This window comes from Gymnoscopelus braueri (assembly GCF_963280865.1).
Source record: "Gymnoscopelus braueri genome assembly, chromosome: 19".
Lineage (NCBI taxonomy): Eukaryota > Metazoa > Chordata > Actinopteri > Myctophiformes > Myctophidae > Gymnoscopelus > Gymnoscopelus braueri.
In genome coordinates, this window is record NC_137621.1 from 6,947,210 (window position 1) to 6,965,784 (window position 18,575).

At 41.7% G+C, this 18,575-nt stretch overlaps 2 protein-coding genes across 2 annotated transcripts in view; both read right to left on the reverse strand.

Moving 5' to 3' along the window:
* LOC308074505 (heat shock protein beta-11-like) overlaps positions 1-18,575 on the reverse strand; it is a 150,189-nt gene that overhangs the window by 19,362 nt on the left and 112,252 nt on the right. The gene's annotated exons all lie outside the window — the stretch shown is intronic.
* On the reverse strand, positions 399-18,271 carry commd8 (COMM domain containing 8). The gene is made up of 5 exons (XM_080413971.1): positions 18,196-18,271; positions 13,200-13,355; positions 11,444-11,596; positions 4,174-4,329; positions 399-819 (listed from the first exon to the last, which is right to left on the reverse strand). The coding sequence occupies exons 1-5, from the start codon at positions 18,238-18,240 to the stop codon at positions 799-801; spliced, it is 531 nt and encodes a 176-aa protein (XP_080270097.1). The 5' UTR covers positions 18,241-18,271; the 3' UTR covers positions 399-798.

The following is an 18,575-nucleotide window of genomic DNA, read 5'->3' on the forward strand; positions in this document are numbered from 1 at the left end:
TTTTTTTTATAAAATAAATAGCCGATCGCCAACGCGTTGTGAGCTTGTAGATCGACTATTTTCGGCAAATGTTCCCCCCCAGAATAGGGATCCTATAGGGCAGGGGTCTTAAACAGGGGGTCCGGGACCCCTAGGGGATCCTCAGAGTTACTACAGGTGGTCCGCCAAATCTTTGTGTGATATGATTATTATTTTTTTTTTTTATATTAACCACTTGAACCCTATAGCATCCCTTTTCTGAGGAGAACTTTAGCCAAAAAATAGCAGATCTACAAGCTCACAACGCCTCGCAGCGCGAGGCGTTCCATAGTTATGGGCAGTTGAATGTAGGTTTGTTTTCGCCAAAAAGCAACAGAAAGCAGAGATTTTTTTTCCCCAAATCCATTAAAACACAAACATTTTCACGATTTATTTTTCAAAAATAGCAGATATACAAGCTCATGAGCTTGTAGATCTGCTATTTTGTTAATAGCCCAAAGAAATCAAAACAGATGATAAACACAGATGATAAAGGTGTGATTTGTACAACACATCACACTGTCAGGTGGAGACCCCATGTCCAAAACATTGGTTCAATATATCAAACCCACAGACACAGCCGATCTACAAGTACTTTCGCTGCTTTTGCGTGACACTCTCGTACGAAAAAGAAGCAGGGGCATTCATTTACAAAAAAACAAACAACATAAAAAAGTTGAAATATGGAGATACAAGGTTTCTGTGTTTTACAGCGATATTTTAACAGCCAGTTCCTCCTCTGATGTCTTTTGGCCCCGTAGTGCACGGTGGGGTCAGAGGTCATTTCAACTGCAACACCACCTGGGAAGACACACAAACACACATCAGTCAATACCAGTGGTGTAAAGTAACTAAGTACATTTACTCAAGTACAGTACTTAAGTACAATTTTGAGGATTTTTTACTTTACTTTATTTTTGTACTTTGGGCTATTCCAAAATAGCAGATGTACAAGCTCGTAGCGCGGCACCGAGTGCAGCGCTACGAGCTTGTAGATCTGCTATTTTTGAAAAATCTTTGAATACATATATTTTTGGGAAATCTTTGCTTCTGGTGGGTCCCTGGAACAAAATATTAAATAAATGTTCGCTTTAAAAAATATATATATTCAAATATTTAAACATATTTTCACGATTATTTTTTTTTTAGCAGATCTACAAGCTCATAGCGCGGCACTCACTGTAAGTAAAGTACAGATACTCAAAATATGTACTTATGTCCAGTACTCAAGTAAATATACTTTAAGTACATGTAAGGCACTGTCCTATACACTGGTCCTGTGCACCAGTGTGAAACTGAAGGCGCGCTCCAGGCTGTGACTTTCAGACCGAAGGAACAACGGATGCAGACACATTTGAAACCTGAAACCGATGTTCTGTTTTGTTCCGTTCTCCCTGAAAATTATATATCAATGAACCAATTAACCACTTAACCCAAGACCTGGAACGCATCTGTGCCGCATCTTTTTTGATTTGAGCTAAAAAGCATTATTTTACACTTTGGCTATTTTTGAGAAATCGTAAAAATGTGTGCAAATCTTAAAGGTCCTTACACACCGGGGCGATTTTTTTCATGCGAATAATACGTTTTTTTTAAAAACCTTATAAAGTCAATGCAAGCTTCCACACCAGTTTCGCGGAGCGAAAAAAGCGTCTTTTAATTATTCGGAACGAGTCCGAATTTTGCGTATATTCGCATATTCGCCGGTGTGTAACCGCCTTAAGATTTCATTTTTTTTTCAAGCAAACATTTGTAATGCAAATCTTTGCTTCTGGGGGTCCCTGGAACAAAATATTTTGAGATGGGGGTCCTTGGCCAAATACATATACATTTTGGGGGTCCTTGACATGAAAAAGTTTGAGAACCACTGACATGGTAACAACTTTTTTTTTTTAAACTGTTTTTTAGAAGAAATGCAAAAAAAAAAAGACATTTTGTAGAATCGGCTTCAGGTCTTAATGGGTTAAATCCTATATCAATGGTGTCGTGCAAAAAATTGTGGCAATAGCCGATATAAAAGCTCACAACGCGCGGCATCCAGTGGTGGAAAAAGTACTCACATATTTTACTTAAGTAAAACTATCAATACTGCAATGTGGCAATACTCTGTTACAAGTAAAAGTGCGAAATTCAAAATTTACTTGAGTAAAAGTACAAAAGTATTGACATCAAAATGTACTTAAAGTACAAAGCACTCTTTATGTATTGCAGAATGTCCCATTTCACAAGTTTTCCAAAATGTATACAATTTATAAAAATCGTTTGAAAATAGCAGATCTACAATTCTACTTGCAGATCTGCTATTTTCAAATGGCCGAAATGTATATAGGGCTGAAGTGGTTAATGTATGTTTTGTAATAATAATCAAAATCTACAAAGTAACTAGTAACTAAAGTTGTCAAATAATTGTATAGTGGAGTAAAAGTATAATATTTGCCTCTGAGATGTAGTGGAGTAGAAGTAAAAGTACTGAAAATTGGAAATACTCCAGTAAAGTAAAAATACCTCAAAATTGTACTTAAGTACAGTACTTGAGTGAATGTACTTAGTTACTTTACACCACTGGCAGCATCCCTATGCGACAATCTCAAGCTTCAAGCAGGCTTGAGTTCTGGATCCCCATTGGCCAATCATCCATGCCATAAAATAATCGTGCCGTTTCAGTGACGATTATATCAGTGGTGCTCAAACTTTTTCATGTGAAGGACCCCCAAAAGTATATGTTGGCCGCGGACCCCCAAGTCAAAATATTTTGTTCCAGGGACCCCCCCAGAAGCAAAGATTTGAGTTACAAATGTTCGCTTTAAAAAAGTATTACATTCAAAGATTTACACAAATGTTCACAATTCTTCAGAAAATAGCAGATCTACAAGCTCATAGCGCGGCACTCGGTGCCGTTCCATGAGCTTGTAGATCTGCTATTTTTGAATTGCCAAAATATAAAAGGTTAAAGTGGTTAAAATGATTGTGATGCTATATTAACACATTTAGCTGGGGACCCCCTGGAACCCCCCCCAAGGACCCGTGGGGGTCCCCGGTCCCCATTTTGAGAACCAACGGATTAGACAATCATTACACATTTTTAATGTGTTTAATGTAATCTTTACAACCTCTAACCAACGTAATCTTGTGTCGGTTAATTGAACAACCGAGAAGCAGGCTTTTTTCTCTTAGTTTTTTTGCCTTTTTTCCCCCTTTCCAATTTGCCCTCTAGCACCCTCATTTTGAAAACCTGTGAACTACCAATCCACACGCATTCTGTTATCAAACTAAAGATACACTTTAGTGTTGTATAGTGATGACGTGCACTCGAGCAGAACGTCTCAAACCTTTTTAATTTCAAGGACCCCCATAAGGCTACATTTGGAACCCCCCCTAGTGGCGGCAATGGCTCAGGAGGTATAGAGCGGTCGCAGTTCGATCCCGGGGTTCTCCCTGAGTTATAGTGACGAAGTGTCCTTGAGCAAGACACTGAACCCCTAACTGCTACGGATGAGCAGGTTGGTGCCTTGCATGGTTTCCTCTGCCGTGTGTGTGTGTGTGTGTGTGTGTGTGTGTGTGTGTGTGTGTGTGTGTGTGTGTGTGTGTGTGTGTGTGTGTGAGTGAATGTAATACACGTAGTAAAGCACCTTGGATAAAAGGCGCTGTATAAATGCATCCATTTACGTATTATTTTACCCCTCAAGGTACCCTGAGGGTTCTTGGACCCTTGCACCAACGGGCAACGGGCAACGGGCTGAGGTGTGTGTGTGTGTGTGTGTGTGTGTGTGTGTGTGTGTGTGTGTGTGTGTGTGTGTGTGTGTGTGTGTGTGTGTGTGTGTGTGTGTGTGTGTGTGTGTGTGTGTGTGTGTGTGTGTGTGTGTGTGCGCGTGAATGTGTGTTATTTGGGTGACATACAAGGATAAACACAGCGGCTGCTCTTAACACAATGAGTCACCAGAGGGCAGAGCACACGACTCAGCATTTTCTCCCTGCTATACGCTAAGGTAGAGACTGAGTGCCAATGACACACTCTCTGTGCTGTACACACCATACATAGATAGAGAGAGAGAGAGAGAGAGAGAGAGAGAGAGAGAGAGACAGAGAGAGACAGAGTGATAGTGACACTGTGAGACAGGGACAGACAGACAGACAGACAGACAGACAGACAGCTACCTTGTTGGCAGCCTCCAGTGAGCTGACGAGGCCGTTGAGCTCGTCTCTGCTCATCTCCATGACAACGGGCCGGAGGACTCCGTTCTCCCTCACGTCCAAACTGAGACTCAACAGAGGAGTCTGGAGGGACTGGATCTTATCACTGGACAACGCTAACTGAGAGAGAGACACAGAGAGCGACAGAGAGAGAGAGAGAGACATATATTTAAAACATTTTAACCACCTTTATTTTCTAATAAATAATGACACTCTCAGTCATGACATAACAGCAGTAAATGGTGCACTTATATAACGCCTTTATCCAAAGGTGCTTTACAAGTGCATCACATTCACACACCGATGCCGGAGCAAACCATGGAAGGCACCAACGTGCTCATCGGGAGCAGTTAGGGGTTTAGTGTCTTGCTCAAAGACACTTCGGCACTAACTCTATAGCTGAATATTTATATATTTTTGCTTTATTGTTTAATTATTTGTAATTTTCTGTAAAGCACTTGTGCTTTATTCTTGCTCTGTAAAGCACTTTGAGCTGCATTTCATCTCATGAAGGTGCTATACAAATAAAGTTTATTATTATTATTATTATTATTATTATTATTATTATTATTATTATTATAATAATATTATCAGTGGTTCTCAAACATTTTCATGTCAAGGACCCCCAAAACTATATGTATTTGGCCGCGGACCCCCGTCTCAAAATGTTTTGTTCCAGGGACCCCCTCAAAAGCAAAGATTTGAGTAAAAAAAAATCATAAAAACAATAAAAAAGTAATATATATATATATACATATATATATATTCAAAGATTTGCACACATGTTCACGATTTTACAAAAAATAGCAGATATACAAGCTCATAGAGTGCCACGCTATGAGCTTGTATATCTGCTATTTTTGAATAGCCAAAGACATCTAAAGATCTTTGCCGGTCTTATGGTAGTACCAAATTAAAAACCAAATGCTCCTCCACAACAGAACAGAGAGGCTCATTGAAACACCACTGAGATAATGAACTCACCAACATTATTCATGAGAGAATAAAAAAACTAAATCCACTCTAATTCTGGCTCTCACCAATGCTTCAAAGGCTCCTCCCCAAAAACATTTAGTAGCAGATTTATCCTACTTTTGCTGCCACTATTTTTGCATTTTTGCAGAGAGAGAGAGAGAGAGAGAGAGAGAGAGAGAGAGAGAGAGAGAGAGAGAGAGAGAGAGAGAGAGAGAGAGAGAGAGAGATTGTTGTAATGTAGCACAGCTCTGTTTACACATTTCTTTATTCCCTTTCAATATGTCATACATTATTTTGTTTTGTTCCACTTTGGCAATGTAAAACGTGTTTTCAGATGCCAATAATAAAGCCCTTTGAATTGACTAACACAGAGAGAGAGAGAGAGAGATTACATGTTTTAACCACCGTGATTTTCTAATAAATAATGACACTCTGAGTCATGACAGACAGTAGTAAATGGTACATTTATATAACGCCTTTATCCAAGGTGAGAGAAAAATGGAAGGAGAGATAAAGCTGTGGTTCTCAAACATTTTCATCAAGTCAAGCAGGGGTGGGCTGGGACCAAAATTCCGCCCTGGGATTTTGGTCCGAACCGGCCCACCGTTTTGTCAACGGGGGGGGGGGTTTAACCCAGCAACCCTATGTAAATTACGCCACTGCTGAAAAGCATCCCAGCCCAAACAGTAACGTAACTAATAATTGGGCCGCGCGACCCGGAAATGACCGTAATAATCCTAAAATAATATAAAAAAAAAAAAAATTGAATGGCGCGGCCGTTCTGGAATTGTCCCAAATTGCCCAGTGGCCAGCAAGTCCCTGAAGTCAAGTTAAACATGCATTTGGCCGTGGACCCCCACCTGAAAATATTGTATGCCAGGGACCCCCACACAAGATGTTGGCTAAAATGTTAAAACAATATTCCAAATGTTTTCAAGATAAAAAAAAAGAATACAAATAGCAGATCTACAAGCTCATGCATGCGAAACCTCTTGGAGGAGGTTGTTGAGTATAGTCCTTGAGGTATTGACCCTGAGGGGTTGCTGTAGTTTTTGCACCTCATGCTAGTAATCTCATGCACATACTTTACTACCTTATGCTTAACCTCACGTACATACTGTATCTGCTGGTCTTATGTATGTGTATTTAAATATCTCACAGCTCTCCTCGCTTCCATGGTGCTGAAAGACGCTTAACCCTTTAAGAGCGGGAACGCATCTGTGTCACTTTAGATTTCTTTGGCTATTCAAAAACAGCAGATATACAAGCTCATAGCGCGGCACTATGAGCTTGTAGATCTGCTATTTTTGAAAATTAGTGATTTTTTTGATTTTTTGGTATTTTTAGCAAACATATAGCAAACATTTTTAACTCTGTTACAACTTCTGGGGGTCCCTGTAACAAAATATTTTGAGATGGGGGTCCGCGGCCAAATACATTTTCAAAGAAACTGGATTTAGAAGACTTTTGTAGAATCCCTCCAGAAGCAAAGATTTGAGTTACAAATGTTTGCTTAAAAAAAAAATATATATATATATATATTAAAAGATTTACACACATTTTAACGTTTTTTTTTTTTTTTTTAATAGCAGATCTACAAGCTCATGAGTGCCGTGCTATGAGCTTGTAGATCTGCTATTTATGAATAGTCAAAGTATATAGTCAAAAAATGACACAGATTCGTTCCCGGTCTTAAAGGGTTAATAATGTATCTTTTCTTTTTAAAACCTCAATGATGAGTCTCTCAGCGATGTCCTCTGCCATGTGGAAACATGAGAGATATGTTGAAATGGACACCCTGGAAATTCAGGTTTTTGATTGCAAGCAGAGTGTATCGGTAACGTTTTGCACCCGGTCTAAGACAGACAGGATGGTGTAAGACAGACAGGATGGTGTAAGACAGACAGGATGGTGTAAGACAGACAGGATGGTGTAAGACAGACAGAAACTGTAAACTTTTGAAAATGTACGCCTACAATGACAGATGACAACGTCGCGACGCGTTGTGAGCTTGTAGATCGGCTACTTTCAAATATAGCCTATGTATAAAATAGGGCTAAAGTGGTTAATGTGTGTTTTATAATATAATAATTTATATCTGAAAGTAACTAAAAGATTTCAAATAATTGTAGTGGAGTAAAAGTACGATATTTGCCTCTGAGAGTGTAGAGGAGAAAAAGTTACATTATTGAAAATTGGAAATACTCCAGTATAAGTTAAAAAAAATACCTCCAAACTGTACTTAAGTACAGTACTTGAGTAAATGTACTTAGTTACTTTCCACCACTGCTGAGGAGGAGTCAGGACAGGACAGTGTAGGATTCTAGACTAACACGGTGATGTACAGGCCAGCCTGGGCGCCATAAATCTAATAATAATATGTAATATAATTCTACGCCTTAACCCATTAAGACCGGGAACGCATCTGTGTGTCATCTTAAGATTTCTTTGGGCTATTCAAAAAATAGCAGATCTACAAGCTCAAAGCGCGTCGCCGAGTGCCGCGCTATGAGCTTGTAGATCTGCTATTTCTTTTTAAGAAATCGTGAAAAATGTGTGCAAATCTTATATATATATATATATACATCTTTAACTCTAATATTTGCTTCTGGGGGGTCCCTGGAACGACATATTTTGAGATGGAGGGGGTTCGTGGACAAATACGTATCATATCATTGAGAACCACTGATATTATAGCAACAATTATAGCAATACAAAAAACTGTTAGGATTCAGAAGCAAAGATTTGAGTAAAAAGAAAATCACTTTAAGAATATATATATTCAAAGATTTGCACACATTTTTCACGATTTTTCAAAAATAGCAGATCTACAAGCTCGTAGCGCGGCACTCGGTGCCGCGCTATGAGCTTGTAGATCTGCTATTTTTGAATAGCCAAAGAAATCTAAAAATGACACACAGATGCTTGTAGATCTGCTGTTTTTGAAAAATCTTGATTTATTTTCTTAGGATTTAGAAAACATTTCTAAGTATCATCTCAGGTCTTAATGGGTTAAAGTGAGTATACAGTAGGTAACATCTATCTCTAGGAGGAGGAGGAGGAGAAGGAGATGCAGTCTGTCCGCGGGGCTAATAATGGGAATAAAAAACAGCCAATAAAATCAAGAAGACAATTTAACAGTCAAATGAAATGGGCTTACAGGTGATTAATTTTATGGTTGCATTTCAATGAACTAGTGCCGTACCCTTTGTTAGGGTGCTTAGAGGGCAGGCTATGATTGGCCAAACCAACCCCCCCCCCCTTAAGTAAAAGTATCAATACTGCAATGCAGATATACTCTGTTACAAGTAAAAGTCCAGAATTCAATTTGCATTGTGAGCTTGTAGATCGGCTATTTTCAAAATGGCCGAAGATCTACAAGCTAACTTATTGCGAGCTTGTAGATCTGCTATTTTCAAATGGCCGAAATGTATATAGGGCTGAAATGGGTATGTTTAGAAATAATAATCCAAATCTACAAAGCAACTACTACTGTAACTAAAGTTCAAATAATTGAAGTGGAGTAAAAGTACAATATTTGCCTCTGAGATGTAGTGGAGTAGAAGTAAAAGTACTGAAAACTGGAAATACTCCAGCAAAGTAAAAGTACCTCAAAACTGTACTTAGGTACATACTTGAGTAAATGTACTTAGTCACTTTACACCACCTGGTGAGGAGCTCCATATTTGGGCATATCGAGAGGCAGACATGCACAGACAGACACAGCTATAGATAGATTTTGAAATGCATATTGATTTGGAGGAGTCTATATAACACTTTGGTCCCCTCCTATTCCCCCCCCCCCCCCCACCTTCAACACCAAATCTATTTTTACAGCTATTACCTGCAAATGATAGACATGGTTATAAAACTAGACAGGCACTAAGGCTTAAAGCTGTCACTTCACTTTACCTCTGCCCAGAACCAATGCACTTAAGAAAACAGTAATGTACAGAGCCAGTGCATACTGGAATACTCTCCCCCCACATTTGACTCTAACTAGAAATACATTTGGTTTCAAAAAGAAACTTAAGGGCGCGCTCTCACCAAGAGTTGGCTGGCCGCTGTTAAACGCAGGTTGTGCGCGGCCACAGTTTTTTGCAGCCAGCGGATTCTAAAAAACGGGAGTGTCGCGCCTGTCACTCACTTTCAGGAGCCTCCCCGTAGCCCACACCGCCTGTGCCTGCTGCCTTGAGCACCATGTTGCTTCCTGAGTCTTGAGACGGTCCGCCTTCGACTCACCCGATTGGACAGAGGGAGAAAATCAGCGCCTGCCTCCAGCAGTTTTATGCTTAGTCGCGGAGAGCAGATAAACGCAAGGTCTGCGCGACTAGCGGAAAAATCGCATTTGCATTGACAATGCATTGGCAGATTCTGCAAACAGCGGCCAGCCAACTCTTGGTGGGAGCGCGCCCTTAGGAAGCAATAATCAGAAAGGAAACGTATTCTTATTTTACTTTTAATGTCAATTTTGTTCACTAACATTGACCATGCTGTACTGCATTTTTTTTGCCTGGACCCCAGGAAGAATAGTCTCCACTACGGTGTCTGTAGACTAATGGGGATCCTTAACTCATTCCCTGCCAAAAACGTAATTATTTCCAATTACCAATATTGCCAAGAACGTAAAAAACATAGACCAAGGAGATATCATTTTTTGAAGATCTAGACTCCTATCCACTTCCTGGTTAACTTATTACTTAAAAATTCTGTATCTCGGCTCCTGTGTACTTTTATTTTTACAATGAAAAATCTCTGGCAGTGGGCAAACGCAGCCAGAAATAAGTCTAGCAGTGAATGAGTTAATAAACAATAAACAACAATATTATTTGCCTGATCTGCAAGCATAGAACGTGTGGTGTTGTAATGTGTTGTGAGCTTGTAGATTTGCAATTTTCCGGTGAACATTTGCCACAGAACACAAGGGTTCCAATGGTTAAGGAGAAACATTGTCGTATATACGGCCGAAGATGAAATGTAATGACGATACGGCCCTTTAACTCATTCACTGCCTAGAACGACTTTTGTCCTTTAAGCCCCCACTGCCAAGAACGACTAAAACGACTTTTAATTTTTTTTTTTTTTTTCTTATTTATTTATTTAATTTTTAACCTAAAGACCAAGGAGATATGATTTGTTGAAGATCTAGACTCCAATCCACTTCCTCGTTAACTTAAAACTTAAACATTTTGTATCTTGGCTCTTTTTTTTCTATGAAAAATCTCTGGCAGTTTGTCAAACGCAAAAATAAAAAAGTTCTGGCAGTGAATGAGTTAAAAAGGGATAGTTCACCCTCAAAATGATTGTTTTCCTATCAATTACACACTCCATGAAGCCATGAATTCATGGAGATTCTTTTGTTTTTGTCGCATTCCTTAGCCAATAATTTGATGACGGCAGCGGTTCCAGTAGGAGACTCAAAGCGTCAACTTTGTGTCTCCTACCGGAGACATTAGCATCTTCCCGCCGGTCATCAAATTATTGGCTTAGGAATGCGACAATGTATTGATAGAAAATAAGTAACTTTTGGGGTGAACTATCCCTTTAACCCATTGAGGCCTGAGGTTCCGATTGTACGAATGTAGAATGTCTTCTAAATCCTAACAGTTTTTTGAAAAAACGTATGTTTCTATATCAGTGGTTCTCAAACTGTTTCATGTCAAGGACAGCAACATTATATGCATTTGGCCGTGGACCCCCATCTCAAAATATTTTGTTCCAGGGACCCCCAGAAGCAAAGATTTGAGTTACAAATGTTCGCTTGAAAAATATATATATTCAAAGATTTGCACAAATGTTTTCGATTTTTCAAAAATAGCAGATCTACAAGCTCATAGCGCGGCACTCTGTGCCGCGCTATGAGCTTGTAGATCTGCTATTTGAGCTTGTAGATCTGAGCTTGTAGATCTGCACATGGAGTCCCTCCATGTGCCAGAGCCTCCCCAAGTCCTGGCAGAGTAGTTCCGGAGAAGCGGACTGAGGGGCCCTGAGTTTCCCTCAGACGACTGACCGTGGGTATAGCTACTGGGACGTAAGTCGGGGCTTGATCAACCCCGGCTGGGTCACCTGGGCGAGGGTGTATGTTGTCGCGAGACCCGAAACACCCGACGACCGCACGCTACAACACTGATGATACGTCCTATAGGTGCATCCATGTGATGTTTTTTTATTTAACTATAAACGGAATCAATTTTTGATGTGAAAATCAACACTTGGACAACATAGATCCAGAGTGAGGTGAGGTGAGGTGAGGTTGTACCTTGAGCTGCCAGTCAAAGTCCTGCAGCGTGGTGCTGGAGATGCTGTTGGTTCTGTCCAGCAGAGCCTGGCACAACTCCTCCTGTCTGGCCTTCAGCACGGCCAGCAGCGCCTCCCGGTGGCCACTGGACACATCTGCCAGCACTGCCAGCACCTATAGTTCACACAGCACAGCAACACACGCCATGAGCGCACGCACACACACACACGCACACAAACACACGCGCACACACACACGCACGCATGCACGCACGCACGCACGCACGCACGCACGCACGCACGTACGCACGCACGCACTCACGCACGCACATAGCGCACATAGCGTACATAGCACACATAGCGCACATAGCTTGTAGATCTGCTATTTTTGTGCAAATCTTTGAATATATATATTTCTTTTTAAAAAGCGAACATTTGTAACTCAAATCTTCTGCTTCTGGGGGATTCTACAAATGTCCTCTAAATCCTAGGAAAAAAACGTATGTTGCTATAATATCAGTGGTTATCAAACTTTTTCATGTCAAGGACCCCCAAAATGAAATGTATTTGGCCGCGGACCCCCATCTCAAAATATGTTGTTCCAGGGACCCCCCAGAAGCAAAGATTTTAGTTAAAAATGTCCACTTTAAAACATATGTATATATATTCAAACATTTGCACACATTTTGCATGATTTAAAATAAAATAGCAGATCTACAAGCTCACAGCGCGGCACTCGGTGCCGCGCTATGAGCTTGTATATCTGCTATTTTTGAATAGCCAAAGTGTAAGATAGTGGTTAAAGTGGTCACACAGATGCGTTCCTCTTTATTGTTATCATTTAAATTGTCTAACAACTTTTTTATTACGGTCTTCAATTGTTTTAAACTCAGAACAAAACTAAATATCATGCATTTCTGTGAGCAGGCTCACTGCCTCTGATGGTAAACTCTGTAAACACCACAGAGCCAGAAGCCATTTGTCTTTTAGACCCATAGCGGAGCCACAAATCTTTACAAATGTCACCGTTTATTGCAGAAACGGTTTGTTGCAGAAACTGTTAGTTCCAGAAACATGATTTTCACCAAATTGGGTACAAATGATGAATGTAACAGTGACTGTCAAGCAGGGGTTTGATATTTCATAATGTTTGCCTGTAATTTGGCATCCAAAATTAGAGGGAAAAAAAGCCATATATCATGAACGCAACCTCCAATCAACACCAAGTTTGAATGGCATGCTGAGGGGCATCATAATAGAGCACACATCCATATTATGTGTATATACATTATACTGTATCAACAAGCTCACAACATGTGGCATGGCGATGCGTTGTGAGCTTGTAGATCGTCTATTTTAGCAATTCTTTAAAATCAATTACATACATTGATTAGATCGATTAAAGGAGTAGTTCACCCAAAAAGTGACTTATTATTTTCTATCAATTACACACCCCATGAAGCCTTGAATTCATGGAGATCTTTTTTGTTTTTGTCGCATTCCTAAACCAATAATTTGATGAACGGGTGTATTTCCGGTAGGAGACTCAAAGAGGCTCCTTTGAGTCTCCTACCGGATACATTAGCATCTTTCCACCCGGTAATCAAATTATTGTCTCAGGAATGCGACAAAAACAAAGAAATCTCCATGAATTCAAGGCTTCATGGGGTGTGTAATTGATAGAAAATAAGTCATTTTTTTGGGTGAACTACTCCTTTAACAGTTACACCCCCCTATGTGAAAGTGACAACATAGAAGGGTCAGTGAGACTGTCTGACCTCCTCCTCAGAGCTGGTGTTCCCCACGGCCAGGCGGAAGAAGGACGACAGAGACTCCAGCAGCTGCAGCCACTCCTCCAAGCTCCAGGTGGCGCTGTAGTCTGCCAGGCGAGGGCCCTCCCGCCCGCACAGCCCGTCCACCACGCTGTGACACAGCTGCCAGGGAGGAGGACACAGCACAGTGAGACATGTACGCACAGTGAGACATGTATGCACAGTGAGACATGTACGCACAGTGAGACATGTATGCACAGTGAGACATGTATGCACAGTGAGACATGTATGCACAGTGAGACATGTATGCACAGTGAGACATGTATGCACAGTGAGACATGTATGCACAGTGAGACATGTATGCACAGTGAGACATGTATGCACAGTGAGACATGTACGCACAGTGAGACATGTACGCACAGTGAGACATGTATGCACAGTGAGACATGTATGCACAGTGAGACATGTATGCACAGTGAGACATGTATGCACAGTGAGACATGTATGCATGGATTAAAGCAAAATAAAATCTCACGACTGATCTCAATGTGTCTGTGATGCACTGAGAGCTTGTAGATCAGCTATTTTAGCTGTGCAACATACTTCTATAGAAGACATGCTGGCTTCTATGGAATCAAAATGACTGAAATCAGTCATGGCGACTGAGAACTTTAATCCATGTGTATGCACAGTGAGACATGTATGCAGTTACTTTGATGCAAAAGTACAGTTAGAAGACGTCTGTCTGTCTCTGTCTGTCCCTTCATCATGGTCATCAGTGATGGAAGTACTCGCATGTTTTACTTAAGTAAAAGTATCAATACTGCAATGTAGACATACTCTGTTACAAGTCTCGTATTCAAAATGTACTTACAAAGTACAAAAGTATCGGCATTATAATATATTTAAAGAACCAAAAGTAAAAGTACTCATTGTGCAGCATGTCCCGTTTCACAAGTTCAAAATACATTAACAAATCTTTTGAAAATAGCCGATCTACAAGCTATTTTCAAATGGCCAGAATATGTATACAGCTGAAGTAATCTCAACAGAGAACGCGCTGTTTTTTCCTCTTTTTTTTTACTACGGCTTCCTAGATTGCGGCTGAAGCGGTTAGTGTGTTTTGTAATAATAATCAAAATCTACAAATGAACTAGTAACTTAAGTTTTCATATAATTGTAGTAGCAGTATGGGTTAGTGCCCCAGCCTGTGTCTTCCGTGAGGAAGAAGCCCGACAAATCCACGGTGAGGCCTTTAAGGAGGGCCTTTTCAGTACATGTACTTAGTTACTTTACACCACTGCTGGTCATGGTTCATGGTTAACCTTTACATAGGGTTAACAGCAGTGCTGGGTAAAGTGCCCGCCCACCACTGCAGAGGCTGGGGATTCGAATCCACCGCAGTTCATCTGGCTTAATCAAGCGTCTATACGGGACACAATTGGCCCGTGTTCGGGGGAAAGGAAGCCGGATGGCTGGGGGGGGGATATTTGTCACTGCACGTACAATTTACAATTTAGGCCAGGGGTCTTCAACAGGGGGTCCGGGACCCCTAGGGGGTCCTCAGAGTTACAACAGGGGGTCCACCAAATCTTTGTGTGATATGTTTTATTTTTACCGTAACCACTTGAACCCTATAGCATCCCTTTTCTGAGGAGAACTTTAGCTAAAAATAGCAGATCTACAAGCTCACAACGCCTCGCGCTGCGAGGCGTTGTGAGCTTGTAGATCTGCTATTTTTGGCAAAGAGGTATAGGTGTAGAGGGAAAAAAGAGAAGGCCACGTAAACAAAAAAAAGTTGAATCTGAAACACAATCTTATACAATATAGAGGAGGGGGTTCCTGCTTCATCTCTCTCTCAGCTAGGGGGTCCTTGGCCTGAAAACGTTGAAGACCCCTGATTTAGCCATTTAGCAGACGTTCTTAATCCAGGTCGACTAATACAAGGTAAATACGAGGTAATACATCAAATGCATAGAAATAGAATCTAGGATCATAGGTAAACCAAGAACCTATCATCAGTCTAGACATACTCCTGTGGGCTGGGGGGGGGGCACCTGTCAGGGGGGGGCACCTGTCAGGGGGGGGGGGTAGTGTTGGGCGGGACGGGTAGGACAATAGGCTCTACGTCCCCCCCGATGGGGGCTCCTCACTGGCAGGTACGTCAGTAGGATACAACAGCAGTGACAACTACACAGAAATGTGTGTGTGGGGGGACTGGGGAGGAATTAATTGGCGTAACAACTAAATTGGGGATTAAAAAAAGGGATAAAAAGCAATAACAAACAACAGCAGTGCGGGGCGACAAATCAATATTACATCAATATTGGAAGCTCTGGGATTGAGTGAAAACCTGCAGACATCACTGAATACATGGTTATGGGTTTGTGCTGCCAGTGCCAGAGAACAGCAGCAGCCCTGTTGACGCAAGGTAAAGCTGTGTGTTTTTGCACTAAACACCACGGCCTGTTTGCTTCAGGGTAGAGCACTCTGTGGTTCTCACCTTTTTTTTATTTTATTTTATCCCACGATTTTTCACCCAGTGCCAATTGTTTCTAAGTAATCATGGGAGCTACACTCCCTCTGCCAGCCTAGGGAGAGCCCAGAGCCGAGCTCATGCCTCCTTCAATGCACGAGAGCTAACAAGCCTTCTTATCACCTGACAGGGGGAGAGTTTCCCTGGTTAGACGTAGCGCGTGGAAGGAACACGTTATTCCAACCAGTTCCTTTCCCCTCCATCAGGCGCCCCGGCTGACCAGGGGGAGGCAGTATAGAGACCAGGATTACCGCATGTTTTTGTGAGGGTATTGACTACCCTAGGGGACACGGGGAGAACATGCAAACTCCACACAGAAAGGCCCTTTCGCCAACCCCACCTAATATGGGCACTGATGACACGGAGGAGAGGACACGCCCCCAGCGCCCACAGTGTCCCCGGCGGGAATCAAACCCAGGACCTTCTAGCTGTGAGGCGACAGCGCTACCGACTGCGCCACCGTGCCCCCTGGAACCCCCACATCACTTTGTATTTGGTCGCAGATCGCCATCTGAATATATTTTGTACCAGGGACACCCCATACGAGATTTGTGTTGTAAAAACGTTTAAAAAATATTCAAATGTTTTCAATTTTTTTTAAACATTGTTGGAAAATAGCCAAATTAATAAGTGTTGTGAGCTTGTAGATCGGCTACTTTCAAAACAGCTTATGTACATAGGGTTAAACTGATTTTAACACGGATTGTTATGCTATATGGACTGATTTTGCTGAGACCCCCTGGAACCCCCTCGAGGGGTCCCCGGACCCCACTTTGAGAACCATTGGGATAGAGCGACTGCTCACATCACAATAAACAGCTCTGTCTGCAGTGCTGCAGGCAGCTTCTACTGCTGGTGAACAGCTCCCCCCGGTGGACTGTGTGAAGCATTGCAATGCGACATCCGTTATGTTCAGAGTTACAACAACTTATGAGTGACAGACAGTGATCAAACAATGTTCCTCTGACATTATCACATTGTTATTAGATCTTATACATTTAGATCATGTATAATGTTCCTCTGACATTATCACACCCCCACCCTCAGTTTGCCCTGGAATGTCACCAGTAAAGCCCGTATTTCTGTACAAATGCAAAATATAAGGTGCTTACCCACTTGCACCAAATGTTAACTAGCGGTCCGGAGTCTTTGTGCAATTATTAGTCCATATATTTCAATAAAGAAGTGTTTTAATCCCGTCTGTGGCCGATTCTTAAATTCCCATTAGGTGATAGTGACGGGGGGCGCATCCGGTGAAAACCGGAATTACGCTCAATGTAAACAGAAAGCAAACGAGGGGGAAAAATGGTGTTCGGCCACAGACGGGATTAAACCACTTATTTATTGTAAAATATGGACTAATACATTGCACAATCACGCCGTACACCTAGGTAACATTTGGGGCAAAGCGGGTAAGCACCTTATATTTTGCATTTGTACATGTTTGGAGAAGTACGGGCTTTACTGGTGACATTCTAGGGCAAAACGGGGGGGGGACGCTAAGACTCTCGTAGATGTCAAAATCGATTAAATATCGATATTAAATTAATTAAATTAATCTACGATAGCCTTGATCTAAGGCTAACGCAGCCCCACAACTTTAAATATACCGCCACGATGAGTATGCTACCCGGGGGTGATCTCTCTGGCTGTGTATAGCTGTAGAATACAACTCTCGTAGACGTATTTATGATTCAGACGTTTTCAATCTACGGGAGTTGTAGGGTTCACCCCCCATGGACACAGGGACTTTCAGCACTATACCCCCGTAGACACTCCAAACATGTACAAACTGAAAATAAAGGTGCTTACCCCCCAAGCCCCAAATGTTAACTCTCGCTACGCGGTAGTAATTTAATGTAATAATCCATATCTTTCAATAAAGAAGTGTTTTAATGCCGTCTGTGGCCGATTCTGTCGGAAGTTCGCAATGGCGGTAGTGACGCGCCCATCTGGTGAAACCCAGAATTACACTCAATGTAAACAGGAAGTAAACGAGGGTGAAAAAATGGCGTTCGGCCACATACGGCATTAAAACACTTCTTTATTGAAAGATATGGATTATTACATTAAACTACTACCCCGTAGCGAGAGTTCACATTTGGAGCTTGGGGGGTAAGCACCTTTATTTTCAATTTGTACATGTTTGGAGTGTCTACGGGGTATAGTGCTGAAAGTCCCTGTCTCCATGGGGGGTGAACCCTACAACTCTCGTAGATTGAAAACGTCAGAATCATAAATACGTCTACGAGAGTTGTATTCTACAGCTAGCTGTTTATACGGGATACATTACATGTATGTGATATCACAGCCATTCTAGGGCTACCATGGGACGTTTAATCAAACTGACTGATGACTTTATTCAGCTGTGATCTGCACTGTAAATGTAATTCTGTTATGTGCATAAATGACATTATTATTATGCATGTCTGTAAGTGATATTAGACAAACAGTAGCAGTACTTACAGCAGGACATTGAGCCTCAGGTAACTTAGTGAGTAGGATCACCATGGTGTTGTCATTCACTTCCAGCTTCCTCCCCTCTGTCAAGGAGCACGTGATGAACGACAAGGAGAGGTCACATACGTCACTATCTGAGGCCTCCGGAGGTGGAGTGGTGGAGCCGGAAGTGGTGGGAAAAGTACTCACATTACGGGAACTACACATTTTCACGCCCACTTTTGAGACAGCGCCGCTACTCGAGGAGGTCCGTTAGAACGATGAACTGCAGCTGCCCAATAGACCCCTTAACAGACGGCGTCACACTGGTTGCACCACGCGTCATACTGGTTGCAAATGAAACACATTCTGTCAGGTCTCCCTAGGGCGCTTGTTAACTCTGGACT